The sequence below is a fragment of the Aulonocara stuartgranti genome (assembly GCF_965226115.1).
Source record: "Aulonocara stuartgranti genome assembly, chromosome: 5".
In the NCBI taxonomy this organism is placed as follows: domain Eukaryota; kingdom Metazoa; phylum Chordata; class Actinopteri; order Cichliformes; family Cichlidae; genus Aulonocara; species Aulonocara stuartgranti.
The window spans coordinates 15,682,229-15,703,463 of NC_138943.1; the positions used below are offsets into that span (position 1 = coordinate 15,682,229).

The 21,235-nt window shown below is 38.4% G+C and overlaps 3 protein-coding genes across 15 annotated transcripts in view; 1 reads left to right on the forward strand and 2 right to left on the reverse strand.

The window, feature by feature from the left end:
• Nucleotides 1-68: 68 nt before the first annotated feature.
• On the reverse strand, nt 69-6,001 carry LOC309706592 (uncharacterized protein). Of its 10 annotated transcripts, none has more exons than XM_082533264.1 (7): nt 5,688-5,985; nt 5,466-5,478; nt 5,189-5,363; nt 4,944-5,100; nt 3,390-3,562; nt 2,916-3,144; nt 69-794 (listed from the first exon to the last, which is right to left on the reverse strand). In XM_082533264.1, exons 3-7 carry the CDS (start codon nt 5,348-5,350, stop codon nt 592-594), a joined length of 924 nt encoding a protein of 307 aa, XP_082389390.1. In that variant the 5' UTR covers nt 5,351-5,363; nt 5,466-5,478; nt 5,688-5,985; the 3' UTR covers nt 69-591. The 10 variants fall into 10 exon arrangements, with proteins under 10 accessions (XP_082389390.1, XP_082389392.1, XP_082389391.1 ...); XM_082533266.1 differs by having other exon boundaries at nt 5,466-5,492; XM_082533265.1 differs by having other exon boundaries at nt 5,466-5,786; nt 5,893-5,949.
• Nucleotides 6,002-6,124: 123 nt separating this feature from the next.
• rrp9 (ribosomal RNA processing 9, U3 small nucleolar RNA binding protein) lies at nt 6,125-13,592 on the forward strand. Of its 2 annotated transcripts, none has more exons than XM_082533259.1 (15): nt 6,125-6,345; nt 6,482-6,576; nt 6,675-6,787; nt 6,869-6,936; nt 8,007-8,048; nt 8,147-8,273; nt 8,397-8,521; nt 8,632-8,724; nt 8,854-8,954; nt 9,037-9,171; nt 10,586-10,648; nt 10,753-10,910; nt 11,139-11,218; nt 11,314-11,387; nt 13,393-13,592. In XM_082533259.1, exons 1-15 carry the CDS (start codon nt 6,262-6,264, stop codon nt 13,493-13,495), a joined length of 1,461 nt encoding a protein of 486 aa, XP_082389385.1. In that variant the 5' UTR covers nt 6,125-6,261; the 3' UTR covers nt 13,496-13,592. The 2 variants fall into 2 exon arrangements, with proteins under 2 accessions (XP_082389385.1, XP_082389386.1); XM_082533260.1 differs by having other exon boundaries at nt 6,126-6,345; nt 10,753-10,898.
• Nucleotides 13,593-14,015: 423 nt separating this feature from the next.
• Nucleotides 14,016-21,235, reverse strand: part of grm2b (glutamate receptor, metabotropic 2b) — a 28,847-nt gene continuing 21,627 nt past the window's right edge. For all 3 annotated transcript variants that reach the window (XM_082533257.1, XM_082533255.1, XM_082533256.1), the window contains exons 4-6: nt 20,044-21,107; nt 17,356-17,548; nt 14,016-15,318 (exon numbers count right to left, since the gene is read on the reverse strand). In XM_082533257.1, the coding sequence (XP_082389383.1) occupies nt 15,245-15,318; nt 17,356-17,548; nt 20,044-21,107 (1,331 nt within the window). In that variant the 3' untranslated portion in view covers nt 14,016-15,244. The remainder of the gene's footprint in view (nt 15,319-17,355; nt 17,549-20,043; nt 21,108-21,235) is intronic.

Genomic DNA, 21,235 nt, shown 5'->3' on the forward strand with positions numbered 1-21,235 from the left:
TGGCTGAGGAGGAAACAATACTGTAGGTTACTGTGCTGATGGAAGAAAGATTCAAATAACTGAAAAAATATCAGCTGCAAAACTTTATTGTTTGTTAGAGTGAAGCACAGAAAACACATGACAAACATTTTGAAACAGTTATCACATACAGTATACCTTGAAATTACCTGCAATGCACAAGTTGGAATGAACAACAGGGCAAAAGTGAGATCCCTGTCCTACTCACACATGTAAAGGTCAGCTGACTGACTGATTCTAGCTTAAAAGGTTATTAACTTATAACCACTCTCTTAAATACAGTAAGAAAACCTAAATAAGAACACTTGTTTACAGTATTAATGATTACATATGTGGCAGTGTATAGCGCTATCGAACGTCTGGGTGTGGACACCATGTGACACTCAAGGTGAAAACAATCTAACAGACATTAACTGCTGTCAACGTAAAAATATAAATACTTATCATTCTTAAAAAATAAAGAACTAGATTTTAATGCTGAATGAACTATAGTGGATAAAAAAGGCAATCTGTGACCTATTTCTATCAGACATGAAATACGTGTGACCAACGGATGAAGACAGAGGTGAAGGACTATAACTGAGAGTCACTTGTCATTGCTCCGTCGTCGGGCAGAAGCGAGGCATCTTGGCAAAAGCTTTGCTCAGCATTAGCTCTGTTTTCTGTTTTACCCAACCCCAGTCTCTTCTTCAATAATTTATCCTCATTGTTCAACTTTGTGCGGATTGCGGTTTTTATTTGGCTGCTGTCAACACTGAACTTGGCTGCCACATGATCTGCAGGAAAGAAACAGAAACCTCTGGTTATCAAATTAGTACGTACAGTGGTGTGAAAAAGTGTTTGCCTTCTTCCTGATTTTCTAGTGTTTTGCATATTTGTCACACCTCTATGTTTCAGATCTGTTTCAGAAGTAATGCCCCCTCTTGTTAAATCACAAATTTACTATGATTCTTGTTTTGTTAATCATTGTTTTGGAAAGTGTTTTACTACAGACACCCAGGCCTGAATACTGGCAGACCTGTTGAATCAAGAAATCACTTGAGAAACAAAGTCAGAGATATTCATCAGTCTGGAAAGGGTTACAAAGACATTTCTAAGGCTTTGGGACTCCAGTGAACCAGAGTGAGAGCCATTACACACAAATGGAAAAACTTGGAAAAGTGGTGAAGCTTCCCAGCAGTGACTGGCCTACCAAGATTACTCCAAGAGCACACCAATGACTCATCCAGGACAATATTATGGAACCACAAGCTTCACATGTCTCAGTTAAGGTCAGAGTTCATGATTCAACAATAATAAAGAGACTGGGCAAAAATGCCATCCGTGGGAGAGTTCAAGGAGAAAACCACTGCTGACCAAAAAGAACACAAAGACTCATATTTGCCTGAAAACATCTTGATGTTCCTCAAGAATTTGGGGGAAATACTCTGTGGACTGACAAGAACAAATGCTGACATTTTTAGAAGCATGTGTCCCATTGCATCTTCATCTCATCTTTCATTTCAGAAAAGGATCATACTGGCAGTAAAATATAGTGGTGGCAGTGTGATGGTCTGGGGCTGTTTTGCTGCTTTAGGACCTGGAAGACTTGCTGTGATAAATGGAACCATGAATTCTATGGCGTTATTTTTGTGCCACTATTCTGAGCGCACAGAAAATTTTTTTTTGAGCGCACGTAAAAAAAAGTTTGCAGGTGCAAGTGTTGCATTTTGAGGAGAAATTTATTTTGAGCGAAGAAAAGCTAAATTTGAGTGAACAAAACTCATTGCTGCGTGCAAAAAAAAAAAAAGTATTTCAGTGTTTGCTATTATCCACACACACAAACACACAATAGCAGCCCCTCTCGCTCAGTTTTTGCATTTGCGCTTGCTCGCAATGTGTTGCTCGCGCTCTCAACGTGTTACTCGCGCTCTCAACGTGTTACTCGCGCTCTCAACATTTCTGCCCGTGCGCGCTCAACATTTCTGCCCGTGCGCGCTCAACTCTTTCTCTACACCATTATATTTGTGCCACAAAACCAGCCAATCACAGACTTGGATGCAAAAAAATCCAAGCTGAGCGCGCACGGGCAGAAATGTTGAGAGCGCGAGCAACACATTGCGAGCGAGCGCAAATGCAAAAACTGAGCGAGAGGGGCTGCTGTTGTGTGTGTGTGGATAATCGCAAACACTGAAACACTTTTTTTTGCACGCAGCAATGAGTTTTGTTCACTCAAATTCAGCTTTTCTTCACTCAAAATAAATTTCTCCTCAAAATACAACACTTGCACCTGCAAACTCTTTTTATGTGCGCTCAGAATAGTGGCACTAAAATAACGCCATAGAATTCTGCTGTCTACAAAAAATCCTGAAGGAGAAGGTCTGTTTCTGACCTCAAGCTGAAGCACTATTCAAGCACAATGATCCAAAATACACCAGCAGGTCCACCTCTGAATTGCTTAAGAAAAACAAAATAAAGGCTTTGGAGAGACCCAGTCAAAGTCCTGACATAAATCCGATTGAGATGCTGTGGCATGACCTTAAAAAGGTGGTTCATGCTCAAAAGGCATGCCAGTTATCGCTAATGCTTGATTGTAGCTGTTGCTGCTAAGGGCGGCACCAACCAGTTAGTAGTTTTAGGGGGCAATCACTTTTTCATACAGGGCCATGTAGTTTTGTATTATTTTCCTCTTAATAATAAAAATCTTCATATAGAAACTCCATTTTGTGTTTAATTGTGTAATTGTGTTATGTTTGTCTGATTTTCAAATTTGTTCGATGATCTGAAACGTTAAAGTGTGACAAACATACAAAAAATAGGAAATCGGGAAGGGGGCCAACACTTTTTTCAATCACCATATACAGCATTTACAAAGAAGGCTAATGTTTCTAAGGCATCCTTAGTGTTCCTTGATTTACCGATTAAACTTTTCAAAATCTCAGGTGGGAGCTGTGGCTTGTGGCAATCCTCTCCCGTAAAGGTATTCCTACGGCCCTGCAGAGAGTGGGTGGCCAGCGTTTCTCTGTCAAAAAGTATCATGAGCAGGGCTGAAGTGTACTTCTTGTAGTCTGCAATTTCTGCAATGCGCTCATAAAGATTTTTTGGCACTCGAAGATTCTCTGAGAGATAGATGAAATTGTGGTCATCCTACAAAGAAAAAGAAATATCTTTTATAAAAACATTACATTTCATTGGTGTTTGATCCCAAATTAACCACTTATAAAATAACAAATTAGTGCTAGCCTGCCTGAGCTTAAAAACAATGAACATTTCAAATGAGCACCAATGACATATAACTTCTTCTAAGATAACAAAATGTTAATGAACTGATCAATCTGCCAACTCAGTTATACAAAGAAAGTACAAAGTCTACAGCACACAGGAGCGTTGACCTCTGGTATATTATGAAGCGCTCTCATTTCTGCCTCAGGCTCAGTCAGGAAAGAGATAGTCTCATCAGAGTTTTGTGGCGCAACTGCTCCTTCGCCTCCGTGGAGAACATGATCCAGGGTGACCCGCAGTTCATGTGCCGTGTGCCTCATCTGCATCATGAGAGTGTTCATCTCTGAAAAACGTTACAAACCACTGAAGTAAATCCGACACATGGTGAAGATATTCATCAGATAAATTATTTCATTTTATGTTTACAGCATAAACTCAGACAGAAAACTAAAAAGACTGACGGGATCCAATTTTTCCTTCCGCACATGTTATCAATGCACTAGACAGTTACACAGACGAATACTCAACATTTGACATTTAAATTTTAATAAGGCCCTGTTCTTGTCATTGTTGTTAAGAAATTCCCTTAAGTAATCTTCAGGAAAAGTTCTCCTGGCTTCTTGAAAGAAGCTCAAAGCTCTTCTTTGGATGTTGGCTGCCTTTTGTTTCTTTCTGTTTTCTCTGTCACGCACTGCTTCAGTAATATTTGCTCTGTCAAGGCCAATCCATGACTGTGTGTTTGGAATCACTGTCAGTATAAAAAAATGAAGCTGTTGCCAATCAGAAATTTTCCAAATGGTACCTCGCTGTTCTTCTGCTCACAAAAGTTTGGCAAATTCAAATTTTCCATACCCATTTCCTTCCTTACGCATGGCTTCTTGACAGCCACCCTCCAGCTGAGACTGTTTGTGATGAGGCTTCAGTGAACAGTAGATGGATCAACTGAAAGGCCAGATGCATCTCCTCAGATCTTTTCTGGCTTTTTTCCTAATTATTAAGGACATGACTTTCACATACTGTAGATATTTTTCTAACACTTCTTTTGTCCTCTGCTTATCCAGAACAAATTCTCCACAAGTTCTATAAGGACACACTTCCCACCATGTTGAGATGTACCAACTTTTAAGCTAATAGCTCTGTGAGAATTACCATGATGGTACAAAAATACAATTTTATGCCCATCAACATAAATTATCTTTGGCATATTCAGTTCATTTAACTAAAGAAATGGGAACAAATTACATGCTTTTCGCCACAGGCTGCTAGTAACAAAGATACAATTTAAAATGAACTCTTTGCTAAGTTGTCTGGAAAGTGTAGTCAAAACACTGATTCGTCTCCTCACTTGGGTGCCTTTTTATGCTTGAATGATTCATAGGTCAGTCTTAAGTGGATTAACAAAGACAAAGGATTTCCTTGGAATTGGCAAGTATAAGAACTCAACTGAAAATGAGTGAAAAAGCAACCAGTGACCAAAGAAAAACTTTGGTGAAAGAGCTTCCTGCTCTTCCACTTTTTAAAAAAATTACAAGAAGGTCTAACTCCCAGGAAGAAAAATACAAAGAAATGCAGGATGACTCATTCGGATTTGTCCTTGTAGCATCTAAACCAGTTAGGTTTAGTTGGAGTAATGTGTGTGCTACAATAAATATTAATGTGGTCTGACAGTATTTTTAAAGGATATAAATTAACTGATTGATTGATTAGTTAATTTTCCCACCCACCTTTGAGTTCCCTCAGCTCTCTCTCAGCCAAAATTCTGCATCTGCGTTCATATTTCAGTTGTGCCTGCAGCTGCTCTATTTTCATGAGAAGGCTGATGGTGTCTGTTCTGATTCCCGGGCTTGCAACATTGTCTTCATCAAATTCAATAGTGTCAAGCTGCCACAAGAGTTGAAAAAGAACACATAAAAAAAATCCAAGTTATACACAAGTTACTTATTCTGATAATTAAACAATGAACTCTCACGTCATTGTTGGGATAAGGTGAGTAGCTGGCCTCTTCATGGAGCCTAAACTTATCCTCGCCTGAATGACAGCCAAACTCTTGTGCATCTGTAACGTTATCGATCTTTATCATCTTAATGGGTGGCTGTGCTGCAGTCGCACCTGCGTCTCTCTTGGGTGGCATGGTGGTGAACAATCTGGGAAGAGTAAAAAGCACGTTGACACACCAAGTGCTGCTGCTTTTCTGCACAGGACAAACTCAAAGTTGGAGCCAAACTTTTTTCTTTTTTTTCACTCACTCAGCGACGATCTCTGCTCGTTTTAAACTCCCCCATGCAAAAACAGAGAGACAAAAAAAGGTTTGCAGTCAACCTTGCATCCCCCTCCCGCTGTCTCATCCCCCCTCCTCCTACCTACTACTAGCCTCCAGCTGCTGGAGCCAATGAGTGATGCAAACTGCATTTCAAAACATGTTCAAATACACGTGATATTTACTGTGCGATAGTTTAGAGGAACCTCACCTCAGGTTGAGCTCAACGACAAACTGTAAACACAGTCACTGAAGACAAAGGCAGTGCAGTACATGGAAATACTGCGTAGTAGAGGAAGTAGTAATACTACTGCAGTAGTACAGTACATAGATCCTGATATAATTAGGGATTTTTTTTAACCGCCGCGCATAACATTTTCGATTAAACATGTGTGAAATACTAATCTTACGTTTACCTTCCACTGTGTGTGGCGCGCACATTTATGGGATTACCGTCTTGTCAAATGCATATTTTTACAATTATGTGCGGAACAAAGCTGCGAAAACTTATTCCCCGAGGGAAGTATTTCGCCCCAGCACAATTTCCTGTTCATCGAAATTCCTACACGGGCCAATTAAAATCCAGAATTTTAATAAAGGGTGGGACATGTTAGAGTGAACGTGACAATTAGCCAATCAGTGTGCGCTCGCGGCCCATCTCAGCTTCCTAGTTTGGTTGCAGTCGACCCATGTGGGTTCAATGTTGACTTGCGGCTTGAGAAAGTTGAAGAGTTAACGCTGCATAACTGTTGTCAGTTTTGAAACGCTGCTTGTTGCGTTTCGACATGTCTTCATCATTCTTTTTAAAAACAAAAGAAAACCCCAAGTTTGCCAAGAAGGGGAAAAATACGGCGGGCACGAAGCGAAAGGTAGGTGAATTGAACTGTTAGCGGGTAAGCTAAACCATAGGGTTCACTCGTGGCTTCTTAACTGGTTTCCACTGTTGTTATAACGCTTTTATTTACGCTTTTGTGGTAGATACATCGTATTTTTTCCCCCTCGCAGGGTGATGTGGATCCTACCGGAAAAGGCAAATTACGAGCGAAGAAATCGAGCTCGAAATATAATGAAGAGATTTCCAGCGACTCAGAGACGGAGAGGTGCGTTTTCAGTGGGGGTTATACATTAATCACAAGCCTTTGGCCTCTAAATAAAAGCACGAGTCTTAATGATCTTTGTGATAATTTGATTTTTCCAGTGCCACAGCGCCAAAGAAAAGGCAGTCCACCGAGCAGATTGAGTATGAGGAGACTCCACAGGAGAAGAAGCTGAGATTAGCTAAACTTTACCTGGAGCAGCTCAAGGAAGAAGGTAAACTTGTGTCATTTACACAGGCACAACATTAAAATTCATTATTCCAGAATGAATGAAAAGAATTCTTCTTATCTTCAGAGGAAAATAAAGCAGAAGAAGCCTCCTTTGAGACAGATCTAATTGCGGGAAGACTTCAAGAAGAAGTGGTAAGACATTTCCTATGTGAGCCCGTTTAAATGGTAGCTGTAGTACCAGGGTACCTTACATGACTTGGTTATTACACTGCCAGTTTCATGTGTTGAGCTATGTCTCTGTGTACTAACATTTACTCAGATTGTCCCCTCACAATGAAAATATCTTGTTGCCAACTCTACACCTAACATTACAAACTGTTGAGCCTGTTGGCCAGATGTTCCTTAGATCATGCTGTTGTGAACGCCATTCATCCTGTCATTAATTGAGTTTTCACTTCTGGTCGATTTGCCCTTGCTCCTTTGTATGAATCGATCTCTCTATGCTCGGCAGTAACACAAGTCCTCCTGAATATGTAGCAGAAATGCGCTCAGTATTTTGTTTTTGTTTTGGTTTGTTTTTTTTACTTGAGGCAGACATTTGATGGTATCTGTGGGTCCTTATATTTTGGCAATAATTATTATGCTCTCAATTCCAAAAAGTTGATTCTGTTCATCTGGACGTAGTATTTTCAGTGGGAGAAACATTTTGTCACTCATCCAAGTGACTTCTTCAGTCTCTGAAGACTGACATGACTTCTTCAGAAGTCACTTGGATGAGTGAATTGACAGTACTGAACAGGTTGATCAACATAGAGGTAGACTACACTTCAGAGTTTCAGAGGGGTTTGCTGTTATGACATTCCTATGGCATAGATTCAACTCAGATGTCTAAATCAAATCTTAATAAAGTTTTTTTTGTTCCCATGATTTTTCAAAGTTTAGTTAGGCCACAGTTTAGTTTCAGTTTCACAAGACAATTTTCTCTAAATTAAATAATGACTGATGTAAAAATGCTGATGTGGTCTTCTGGGTTACAGTTCAGTAATTTCTAATAATTTGCAGCTTTACATCTTATGATCAGATGCAAGAAATATTTTGGTTGTACTTGATCACATCAAAAACAGTATCTCATTGATACTGGGTTTTTTTTTTTTTTTTGTTTTTTTTTTGTGATTTACTGTACTTGATTTGCTGGACTTGTGTTTATAATATTGATATTTCTGTGGATGTGAGTTTATTTTATTTTTTCCTTCTCCCATCAGCTTGAACAGAGAGGAAAGCTCCAGCGGCTCATCGCCAAAGATGTAATTATCAGAATTTTCATCCTTTTAATCCCGCTGTGTGTCTAATAAGAAGTTTAATGTTATTTATTTCTGTGTGTTTTTTGTTTGCTTGTTTTTAGCTCATACCACCAGATCCTTCAGAGATCAGGATGTTCAGAGGACACAAACTTCCAATTACGTGCCTGGTCATCACTCCAGATGACAAGTACATCTTTTCTGCTGCCAAAGACTGCTCCATCATTAAATGTTAGTGTATAGTTAATCCTTACAAATTTTTTTAAACTCCTGTTGTGAAAATAAATTCAAATTATTTCACAGTTGTGAAGGCTAATACTTTAATAATAATATGTTTGGAAATGTTCTTATTAGGGGATGTTGAGAGTGGTAAAAAAATACATACAATACCTGGTGGAAGGAAGGGTACAGAGGATCGCCATGTTGGACATACAGCCCACATCTTGTGTATGGCCATATCATCGGATGGCAAGTACTTGGTGAGTAGTTCTTCCTCAGCAATTCCTGCTTTTACCAATTTTGGGAATCCAGCTTATTCTACCTTTCTTACCAAAGTGTGACCATAACGTCTTTGTTTACATATTTTTAGGCCACTGGAGACATGAACAACCTGATCATGATTTGGGAGGCAGAATCGTGTAAACATTTGTATAAATTTACAGGACACAAAGGTGCTGTGTCGGTATGTTCTTGATGTTTTTTTTTTTTTCCCCCTCACTAGTTGGCTACAATTTTGACATTTTAACATCTCAGCTGTGCGTTGGTGATACCTGCAGTTCTCTTATAACACAATCTTCTTTTTCCTTCACAGGGCCTTTCATTCAGGAAGGGGACTCATGATCTGTACAGCGCCTCTCATGACCGCTCAATCAAAGTGTGGAATGTGGATGAGAATGCATATGTAGAAACTCTGTGAGTGACCAATCAGAAAATAATTTCTCACATTCATTTGGCTCTAGTGTGTGAAATTAACTGTGACTGTAAATTCCTGTAGCTTTGGCCATCAGGACTCGATCACAGGACTGGACAGCCTGAGCCGTGAGCGCTGTGTGACTGCAGGAGGGCGGGACGGTACTGTACGGGTGTGGAAGATAGCTGAAGAGTCTCAGCTGGTGTTCCATGGCCATGAGTGAGTCTCTTGACTTCTGTGCATTGCTTGTTCTCACCAGTGTGCACAAATTCAGGTGCTTTGTCTGTTTGCTTGTTTTCTAAGATTCATATAAAAGCATTTAATAATTGCACAGAAATGTTCATAGTCTGCATTAAAAATATATGCAAAATTACCATCTGAAATAAGAGAACCTGAGAATGAAGCCAGAGTGTTTCCACAGGAGTGGTAATTGTTATTATTTATTTTTAAACAGAAAAAGCGATGCTTGGCTGGAATGACAAGTATGCTGAAGATTGCTTCCCCAAAGACAAACTAGCTCAAGTTAAAACTTGACTTTGTAGTTGGTGTGGGGGGGGAATCTAAGCAGAATGTAAGAAAGAGAAGACAGTGGATAGCAAGGTGCACCTCATCTGTTGGCTTCAGATGAGAAATTATTTCAAATATTGAAAAACCCCCATATTCTTCAGCATATGCAATAAATAGTTAAAATAAGATAACTAGTATATATGAAAAATGTTAAAGTCTACACATTCTCATTTTTGTTCTTTATAGGCAATTTAATATTTTATAGTGTTGTATTTAATTCTAAATTTGAGCATTTTTGACCTATGGTCTTTTGGAATAGGGTAAATATTGACCAAAACAGAAAACGTAATATGGAAATATTGTGCTAATACACATGGTTTACACGCAGATTTGTTCACAAGCACTGTTTGTGAACCAATCACATTTTACTTTTTTGGCCTGAAAAAATAAATTAATAAATCTTAAAATTAGAAACCATTAGGAAATTATTTTTGGACACTGCAAATGTCAGCTAAACCACTAGAAGAAAGAAGTGGCTCGGTGGTGTAGTCGTTAACACATTAACCTTACATGCAAAAGATCTTCAGTTCAAGACGGAGAGCAAACAAACCCAGAGTCATGCTACTCAGAGAGCCAGTCGCAGGCTTGGATAAATGTTGTGTCAGAAGGTATCTGGCTGTGCCAAATCATACACGCAGATCCCATCTGCTGTGGCAACTCCTAGGGAAATAAGGGAGCAACCAAAAATGGCCAAAAATCAGCACAATTTCTCATGGATGATCTTGCTCTTCTGCTGCTGGCACTATACTCTCATATAAAGTTTGAAAAAATATGAAAGAAATCAAATTATTACTACCTTTGTTACCTTTGTTACTACCTTTTTGACTGCTGCGTGGTTTTTATTGTCCCTCTACCATTAAACATGTCTGTTGGTTGATTTATATAAAATCTTTTGATATTAGATGTATTGGAGTAATTTTCATTCTGAAAATTTAACAGCACAGCTTGATTTTTTAAATTTTTTTTAATAGATGTACACATTCATAAATGCATATTTATTTATAGTCTATTTTTCTTTAAGCATACAGTGAGACTGACAACTCTGATTTTGTTGTCTTTTATTAAGGGGTTCAATTGACTGTATCCAACTCATAAATGAGGAACACATGGTAACAGGAGCAGATGATGGGTAATAATTTGCTGCTATGTTGATTCAGTTTCTTTCTCTCCATTTTTATTTATTCGGTGTGTAATAGTGTGAACTAACTCATTCATATTTCCTGACAACCTCAGCTCTGTGTGTCTTTGGAGTGTCAACAAGAAGAAACCTCTCAGCACAGTGAAACGGGCCCACGGTTGCCATGGTGATGCAGGGATTGAGCAGCCTCATTGGGTCTCTTCAGTGGCGGCACTTCAGAACTCTGATACTATTGCCTCAGGTGCCTATAGCTGTGAGAAACCTCTTCATGTGCTTTTCAGTAACACATGGACCCATTTTTATTCGCAGGATAATGTAAATAAAGTGTTTTACGAGTGATTTGTTTGAATGCAGATGTATTCAGTGCAAGTAATAAATTCATTCCTGATGAAAAGGACATCAAAGTAATACATCAACCTAGGTTGGTGTTTAAGTAAGCTGTCGTCATTTGGCTTTGTATAACAACGGATCTTCCTTGCAGGTTCCCACAACTCAGAGGTTAATGTGTGGAAATGTGGCCAGAATTATCGTGGGCTTCAGCCTCTGTTCAGTGTACCAGTGGTAAGCAGTTAACCCTTTCCTCTCATTTAAATAAATAAATAATAATAAGTTGCATAAATGCTTATTTTCTTTCTCTACTTTCCTTTCCTGCCTAGTCTGGTTTCGTCAACAGTTTGAAGTTTTCAAGCTCTGGTCAGTTCTTGGTTGCAGGAGTTGGACAGGAGCACAGGTACATTTATACTCATGTTTCCATAGAAACTAAAGTTCCTGAAAACTAATGAATGTCAGCACAAGTTCATGTTTAGTGGACAAAACATCCACTAGGTGGCAGTGTTAATCCATCTTTAACATTTTAGAATTTTTAGGTTGACTTGGCCTCATTCATATAGTTATGCAGTTACTAACTGAAGGTAACCAGGAAGTATGATGTTGGATAATGTCACACTTGTCATGTAGTATTTTCGATCAGTTTAGCTGAATGCAAGGTAAAATAAAATGTGCAAGTGGATCAGATATTTTGTCTTGATGCATGCTCAATCATCCAGGTCAGTAAATCCACAAAAGATGATTCTGTTCATGTTGGGGAAACCTGCAGTCAGCTGAGACTGAAGAAGTCACTTGAATGAGTGACGAAGCATTTCTCCCACTGAAAATCTGTCCAGATGAACAAAATCAACTTTTGTGGATCGGATATTTTGTTTTGGTGTGTCGATCATAGTTACAGATTTTACAGAATGACATGTAAATCTGAACTGTTTTTTTTTTTGTTTTGTTTTTTTTCTTTATTTTGATTGTATTGACATATGAAACAAACAGTGTTAAACTTGACCACTGTGAAAATTGCTGAGGGGAACTGACAGTGATTATTGTAATTTGATATCCAAAATGCTTTCTTGTGTACTGGAGGGTCTGAGCTGCTCTATAGTAAATCCATCCACCCACTCATGGCTGTAGCTCAGGTCATCTACTGATCAGAAGGTCAGTGGTTCGATCCCTGGATGCCCCTAGTCTTCACTCATCCATTGGTGTATGAATGTGTGTGAATGGTACTAAGCACTTAGACGCATACAAGGTGGTGCTTGTGTGAATGGGGTGAATGTGGCATGTTGTATAGAGTGCTTTGAGTACTATATAAGAATCAGTCCATTTTACCATTTACCATCTCTTCCACTTATCCATTTCAGGGGGGATTATCCCAGCTACCACAGAGCGAACTGTTCTCTACAGTACAGTTTAATTAATCCAAAACCTTGTCCGACAGATAGGATTTTTATGACTAATACCTGTATTGACCAATTACTCGTTTGCTCTCTGGACCAGCTGTTGCTTATAGGGAAGTTACAGATTGCCTTCATCTGCAATCAAAACTTATGACTTATCTGAAGGGATCTTGTCTTTTCTTTACTTTGTAAATGTTTATCAGTCATTATAAATACCAAAACCTCGGGATCAGGAAATGGCCTAGCTGATATGTCAGTCAGACTAATTGTGCCTCCAAAGATGTGCAGGTTACTCGTACTGTGTGCATTAATACTGCTCTATAGCAGTGTTTTTAAACTGTGTACTGATAACACGTCAGGTGGTCCCCCACCCTTTTTTATTTCCGAAGGTGCAATATCCGTGTTTTCCAAAAAAGTTTTATTGGAGCATTGGAGAGGTGCTTTTTTTTTCTTTTCTAACCTTACCTGAATCCATCTTAGATGAGCTCGGGCTCAGAGACAGCTTCTGCATTTCTCAATCACTGTTTATTCCCTCGAGGTTTTTGCTTTGCATGCTAGAGTTTTAATGAACTGACAGTTTTCAGGAGTGTGCCTGAGCCTGTGCATTGATTTCTACTTCAGAATTGTCTGTTTCCAGCACGGTGTTGCCTGAGGACACACAGATCACAGACATTAATTACTGGTTTTCAACCTTTGCGCAAAGAGATTTCTCCGGATCTCTGATTTTTAATGTACCATAGATGATGAAATTCTTTGCAGTCTTCTATTGAGTGGGCAAACCATCCTCAATTTTTCTTCTGAAAGCCTCAAGCTCACTGTGGTGATCGTTTAATACAAAATGTTTATGACCTGTTACCAGATATCAGATTTAAACCATTTCTCCAGTGTTTTATTACTCCATCCCTCCTTATTTGTTTTTTAATTAACAATCCATATGGTGGTTAATCATTAATCTTCAGTGAACTGTTAGTGTTAAAATAATGATTTGTAAATAAATCTTTGTTTTGTTTACAGATTGGGACGATGGTGGAGACTAAAGGAAGCCAAGAATGGAATTTATGTTATTCCTCTTAAAAGGAAACCCTCTGATCCAGAGGAAACTAAAAGCGCTGAATAGAAAACTGTTAAATGCTTTTCCTTTTGTAAATTAAAGATCTAAAAATAAAAAAAAAAATCTCAGGATTTTTTAAATTTTATTTATTTTTTCTTTACTTACTTTAAAAAATAAAAAATAAAATCCAGACAGTATCTGTTTCTACAGTTGTCTGTGGATTCCTCTTGTTATTAAAAGACAATAACAGCTTTTGGTTTAGTGAAGAAGTCAAAGCATTGTTGGTAAGGCATCCCTGCATAAAAATAAAGTGTGAAGAGGCTGAATTGTAGGAGAGGAAAAAAGACTGCTGGTTCTATTTTGTGATCATAAAGTTTTGAAGTGTCATGATGTTCTATGAAAGTTAGGCTGTAAGTGTGTCTGGAAAAGTGATGACTGCTTCTGTGTGTAGGGTATTGGAGGAGTCAGATCAAAAGTTGTGAATCATAGATATGGTGGTAGCAGACCAGCATATCATTTGAATCTCATAAAAATGTAATTGAAAGTATATTGGCATCTTTTAGTAATAAGGGGAAAAAAAGGTTTACAGCTTATTTCTACTTTTACTTTACTTGACATTTACTTGGTATTTACAGGAGGGAAAGTGCACAAAATCTTAATTATACAAGTGATTTGTCAGACCAGCCTCAGGGACTGCAAGCTGTTGACTAGTGACATTATGTCAGTGACAGTTATTGTTATATAATAACCAAGAATTACCAAGAATTGGTATTTGCACCATCTTCAGTCATCCTGCAGGTGTCCACTTAGACCCAGGTGGACATGTTGATGCCATTTTCATTAGGAATCGTTTTCTTATCCAACTCTTAATTTTGTATGCCATATAGGGGGGAAAAAACAGTATCATCTTCTTTCACAGTTAAACATGCAGACAATAACATTTAAATTTTTAATAAAGTCACTTCTATTTATGCTGCAGGCAGACAGTGGGTACAGTTTCACATCTAAAACGCCAGTCCGCATTTAATGTGTAAATGTAGGATTCGTGTGAACTTTTTTTTCCCCCCATGTACAATTGCAGGTACTCAACTATTAAAACAACAGCTATCCTGCACTAGTTTGGTTACTGAAATGGCAGAAATCGGCTAATCACGCATCCAGATCTCAATTGCGATTCTTGTGCATAGCTCCTCTGAATTTGACTGAAAGTGGGAACCCAAACAAAGTAGAATTTGATCTTTTAATATTAAAAAAGAACATTTTATTTACATAAATTACAAGTAAGCACGCACTGCTATACCAGTCTACATTAACACACGTCCTTTACGTTGTCTAGTTGCCTAGTTTTCATCACATTCACTATAGTTAGTCACACATTTTGCTTAACAGAAGGGCTAACTTTATCTCAAAGCATTTTTTTGTCAATGTCTAAACATCTGGATATATTCACAGCACTGTAAGAACACAATAAGAACAGCCTTTTGTTTTTGTATAACACTATTGCTTCACAACCACCCATTTGACAACAAGACTCTTTAGGACAAGGCACGGTGCATTTAATCACATCTATCTGTAAACCAAGGAGATCACAGCATATTAAATCTATACAAAAAAAAAAGGCTTTACAGTTGATACATACTGCTCACTGTAAGAACATCGTTACGCTTTCACAGTTAGAGTTACCATTGCCACTGTCAGTCTAGTTATCTCTCTGCAACATGTTAGATGCCATGGGGGCTTTGTCATACACAGCTCTGTTGGATGGAAGGATGATTGATGACAGGATGGTTGCTTCTGCTTAGAGAGGAATGTTTTTCACAAAGAGGATGTTGTGGAGTCCACCACTTCTCGCCCGTTGCAAACTGCTGGCACATAGTTGGAGGCTGATCCTGAGGGAATAAAAGCAGTGATGTTAGAGTTTCCTGCAAACCAGAGATAAAAGCTGCGAGGAGCAAGTGGTCCAAATACATTAGGCACCCTGTCTTTAAGTACAATTTTGAGGTATCCTTTTTGTGCATGACTTTTATTGTGAAGTTTATTTGGCTGATCACGATTATACAGACTTGCACATAAAATGTTACAAAACAATACAGTTTCTGTCCGGTTGCTTCATCACTAGCTATAATTGAACAATGTGAAATACTGCAACCAGAAATCCATCACAGCTTACAGTGCTATTTTCCAGACAGTATCCTTACATTGTTGAATTCCTACTTTTAATTGCAGCAATTAAATACTTTTTATTTCTTACATCATTTTTTTTTCTGACAACAGAAATCACTTTAGTCTAAGAGACGAGATAAAGCATAAAGTGTCAGAAGCCTTTTAATGCGCAGCTTTTCTTTTGGACTAAAAGCAGTGTGAGGTCTCCCAGCTATAAAAGAGTAAATGGCACGCTCACTATAGAACCATGTAAACGTCTCATATATATTTAATGTGTTTTTTGTCTGTGAACATAGTCAGTTTATTAATTGGTTTCAGATAAGACTTTCTCTTACCCAAAATGAAAAGAAAAACATAATGGCATGGTTATTAATTGCAGAGCTATGCTGCAAAACTACAGAAACAAGCAGGAAAAACCTTTCAGTATTATATAGAAATTTCTTCACTCTTACCCATGTTCCACTAAATAAGAATAATAAATTTAAAAAAAAAAATGAAATAAATGATATTTCAGTGTTTTACTGCAATGCTGTCATTTTGATCTGAGTTTCACAGTGAAACTGTCAACTGTTACCCAGTTTTATTTCTGATTTTATTGTGAAGCACTTTTGTGATTCTTATACATTTTAATTACTTACTTTTTTGTAATACTTACTTAATTTTTTAATTATGTAAGATGCCCTATCCGTATGGAAAAGGGTATCTCAGCTTAGAAAGAACACAGACAGGCATATTCTTATTTGCCTGCCAGCACCTCACAAATTTAAACAGTACTGTATATTTCATTTACAGTGCTGTGAAAAAGTAATTGCTCCCTAAACCTAATAACTGGTGTTGGCACCCCTGGCAGCCAGAGATTAGGCAGTAACACGTTACTTGTAACGTGTATAGTAACGCGTTACTTGTAACTATTTGAAAGACTGAGTGTAAACACAAAAAATATTTTATTTTATGTGCTGGAATGTGCAGAAAATAGGTTTAAATGTTAAACTAATTTCTTCAAGTCAGAGAATGTTGCATATAATTAAATTTTTACTTGATGCATAAAGTTAAAAGATTAAAACTGATAAAACAAGTTTAAAAAAAAAGAGACTTTTCCATTTGATTACATTTTGTATGATGGATTATGCAGAAAAAGTAGAAGTGGGCTGAAAGATCTATCGCTTTATTAGTTATTCAGGTTGTAAATCGTGTTTTTAAAAAGTAACTAAGTAATTAATTACTTTTGAAAATAAATAATCAGTAAAGTAACGGGATTACTTTTTTGGGGAAGTAATCAGTAATTAGTTACTGATTACTTTTTTCAAGTAACTTGACCAACACTGCTGGCAGCAAGAACAATGCGATAAAGCATTACTCTTTCACACAGGGCCAAGTTGGTTTGACTGGGCTTTTTATTTCCTGTGAAGTGTGACAAATATGCAAAAAAATATCATAAATAAATAAAATTAAAAATAAAAAGGCCAATTAAAATAATGGGCAAATCCTGAAACAACAGATTTTTCAGCTTGCAGCCCATTTGTGCTCGTCTACAAATTAAATAATCTCCAAGTTTTACGTAGACTGATTGTTTAATATTGGAGAAAGCCATGTTAGCTGATAAGTTGTGTTAAATCTCCTGGCTGTATATTCATATTTACCATATAAAGTGTGTATGTTAGCATGTTGAGCTAAAGACCATCTGGTAGTCCTTTGTCTTTATGTTGTGTTAATAGTTTCTTTTACAAGTAAAGAACCATATTCTGTATACTCTGCATTAGTACCTTTTGAGAAGCTTGAGCTGGGGGCAGAGGCAGACGTAGAAACTGTGGTACTGAAGCGGTTGGTTGTGACTCTTAGTGTGGCCACATTTTTCTGGGGCTGAAAAAGGATGATGTGGACCTTTGGGGCGAAGAGGCACCCGAGAACCACGGAGCCACTCAGACTGACGGAGATGCACATGGTGGTGGTCTGTACCTGGGATGAAAGAGAGCATGTGTGTAATGATGGCTACATCAGTCTGCTCTTTGTTTTTTGTTTTTTCATTTGGTCTTCAAAAAGACTAATGAAGTTCATTCAAAGGCCACCTGGTCCCAGTTCTTCTCTCTCACACAGCCTTTGATCAAATCACTCATATTTTCATTTATTCCCTGTTCTGGTTATTTACAAACCTTAACCTTAATGTGTGGTTCCTTTCAAACATCCATTAATCAATCTTTACATTAACGTCTTTTCTAAAAGTCAATCAAAAACCAAACACAACCCTGTAACAAATATTCACTTATACATGGATATAAGCTTTACTAATAAATAGTGATATAATAAATTAGATGTTTAACAGAAGATTAACAACTGATAATCAACTTTTTGTTCAAGAAACAGAAAGCAAAAGAAAACGTTACCTGGATGGAATCAAAATGAAAAACAAATCAAATTTGTCCCTTTCAGGTTTCTTATAGTTATTATTCTCACATTATTAGCCATATTTTACATTTTGAACAGTGTGTGGTTTTCAGCTGCGTTTGTTAGCAATTCTAATTGTTCATTTATATGCGCATGAACATGAGGGCAAGAAGTCGAAAGAGAGATAAGCACAGCTGGCCGTCCTGGAAAGTCGGAGCCTTGTTAGTCATATTTCAGCTGCTAATGTGAGCTGACTGCTGGGGTCATCTTCCTGAGCTCCGTCTCTTCCCACCCCACTGGTTACCCCTGCAGTCCAGGAACTTCTATTTGCAGAACCACAGCATGAAGTGAAATCTCTCCCAAACATACTGCACAATAACAGCACTGCAGAAATATGAGAAGTCATCATGCATTTCAACTTCAAAAATAAGTAGTGAAAAGCACCACCAGGACTCCTGGTAACATAACTTTGCCTTCTCTCTGCAGCTCCTAATCTTTTTCAGCCATAAAGATAACTTTCTAGCAGCTATTCCCTTTAAACAGATTACACAAGTAATTAGAAACCACCAGTGTTTGCAACAGCACAACATGAGCTGTATTTGTATGATGTATTTCATTGTTAGACATTTGCATTTAATGTCGTTTTAGCTTATTACTCTTTCTTAAATTTCCTTCCCTTTTATGAAGCACAATTTAATGTACTTTAATTTAGCCTTTATAGGTTGTTTACTCACTGTTTTATTACCCAGTGAGTAAAGTTCATACTACAGAAACTATACTGTAGAAAGGAGACGGAAAAAAATTAAAGGTTTTGAACATGAAAGAAAATGTGTCTACATAACAGTAAAACCTTGGGCTCATCATGATTCACTAGGCTACCCTCATTACGATATTACCGTGTTATCCAACTCTAATTTGAAATGTGGCAGCTGAACCCACAGCCATTGTTATTGTTGTCACACAGAACCAAATCATCAAGATCTCCAGTGCAGTGTGAAACCCCTCATTCCTTCAGTTAATCTCTCGGTTGCAATTTTAGTATGAAGCCTTATTTCCTACAAAATGTATCTGGTCTCTTAGGGGCCACTAAGGATCAGGAAAGTTGGCTTTTGGTTCATGGGTTGAGTACCCAAAAGGCTGCTTACAACAGTCATGAAAAGCCAGAGGTTTCTCATGATACAAACCCTCTGTGACCCTAGACCTCCCCCCTATCTGTTTGCACAACAAAGGCCTTGTTGCACACTTCGACCAAAATGCTGTGACAGTAGCCTTGGGACTGCCTAAGGCATCAGCACTCATAACTTACATGGTCTGTCAGTTTTATGCTTAAAGTTTTGTGTTATTTATCCTATGTCACATTGCACAAATAAATAAATGCATTTATATATGCAGATATTAATAAGACTAATATGCTATATGGCTAAAGTCACAATGCATATTCAGCATGTTTATTCAGTGTAGTTTGATGCACTACAGACTAAATTTAGCCTGTAGTGATTTTTTTAAAGGCTAAATGCTGCAAAAACATTATCCCTATGCGACAACTCTGTAGCAGATTTGTCAAATTTCCTATTAGGGAGGTAGTGCCACAAAATGGGCAACAGTAGGCCGCTCAAAATGATTATTAATACAGACCATAATGTTGCTTATTGTGTTCCCTGTATGGGTTCCCACTGGGATTTAGCCTAGGTTTTTAAAAACAAAACCTATTGTAAATCTCTAGAATCCATCTCTTAGCTGAAAAAATGGGTCAAAGAGCATTTAGTAATGCCACGGTTTAATGAATCAATCTGACTGTCTTTAACTATTTCTATGGGTATATCTTTGTTGTTTTCTTGAAAGATCCTTCAACTCACATGAAAAGAAAGCTTTCATGAGTCTAGGTGAAGGTGATCAAATGGAATGTGAAAGTGACACCTTCTTCAGGGATGATAAAAACACAGGGGACAGTCATTTATAGACTTTGTTTGCACTACTCCACATAAGTTGGCTTTAGAGGTTTATAGAAATATGAATTATAAATACTCAATTTGCTATTTATCAGGAAAAAAAAAATTCTGGATAGTTACCCTGTAGTCACTGGCTGTGACGTAGAAGATAGGCTGAAAGGCGAGCCAGATGATGCAGGTGGTGTACATGGTAAACCCAATGAACTTGGCCTCGTTGAAGTTTTCGGGACACTTTCTTGTCTTGAAAGCGTAGACGGTGCAGAGGATGATGAGAATGCAATTGTAGGTGAGAGAGATGAGCATGCTGGTGTCCCTACTGTTGCACTTGAGCGTAACAATGTTTCTCCTCTCTGGGCTCACCTCCTTTCGAACCCCTGGCACCTCCACAAGCAGCCAGATAACAGCCACTAGAAGCTGGCAGGAGATAAGAGCACCACAGATTGCTACCTGGGAGGCCGGGCTGATGAAACGTGGCCGCTGCGCTCCATCCTTTACCCCACTGAAGATGCGAGCGATGCGGTTCGTCTTGGTTAGGAGAGCTGAGTAACATACTGCGAAGGAGGTCCCCAGGCCTAGACGGCGTAGGGTGCAAACAGCTGTGGAAGGCTTGGTGATGTAGATAAAGGTCATGCTGTAGCACATCAGCACTCCCAACAACAGGATGTAGGAGAGCTCACGTCCACTTGCTTTAACCACCGGTGTTTCATTGTGCTTGAAGAATACGCCTACTACTGACAGGGTACACAGTATGCCAAGGCAAGAAATGGTAACAGGCCCAATAGCCCAGGCATCCTCCCACCGGATGTATTCTTCAGGCAGATCATAGCAGCCAGTCAAGTTAGCCAGAGGCCACTGACCGAAACTACAGTCAGCACAGGTGAACTCATCCTGCAGGTACTGGTAGGACTGACAGGGAATACAGATCCAGCAGCACACATCACCAGGCTGCATGCTCTTCACTTCATTCTTCCTGCAAGGGTCACTACATTGGGAGGTTGGTGGCACATCACCACGCCAGTGCACCATGGTGGTATTCAAGGTCAGGTTCTGGTCCCAGTAACCAACTTTCTTGTAGACGAACTTCCCCTCGTCTTTGTGGTAATGAAAGATGTTGTAGCGGCTTATGCCATCACCAACTGAATCAAAGCGCACCATGTTCTCTGTGTCTGCAGGTTTGAATGGTGCTGGTGGGAAGCATAAAATACAGCAATGAAGACTTAAAGGAAATATAAAGGATTTAAAAATTCAAAGCCAGGAATATAATAATAATAATGACAACAACAACAACAACAACAACAATAATAATAATAAT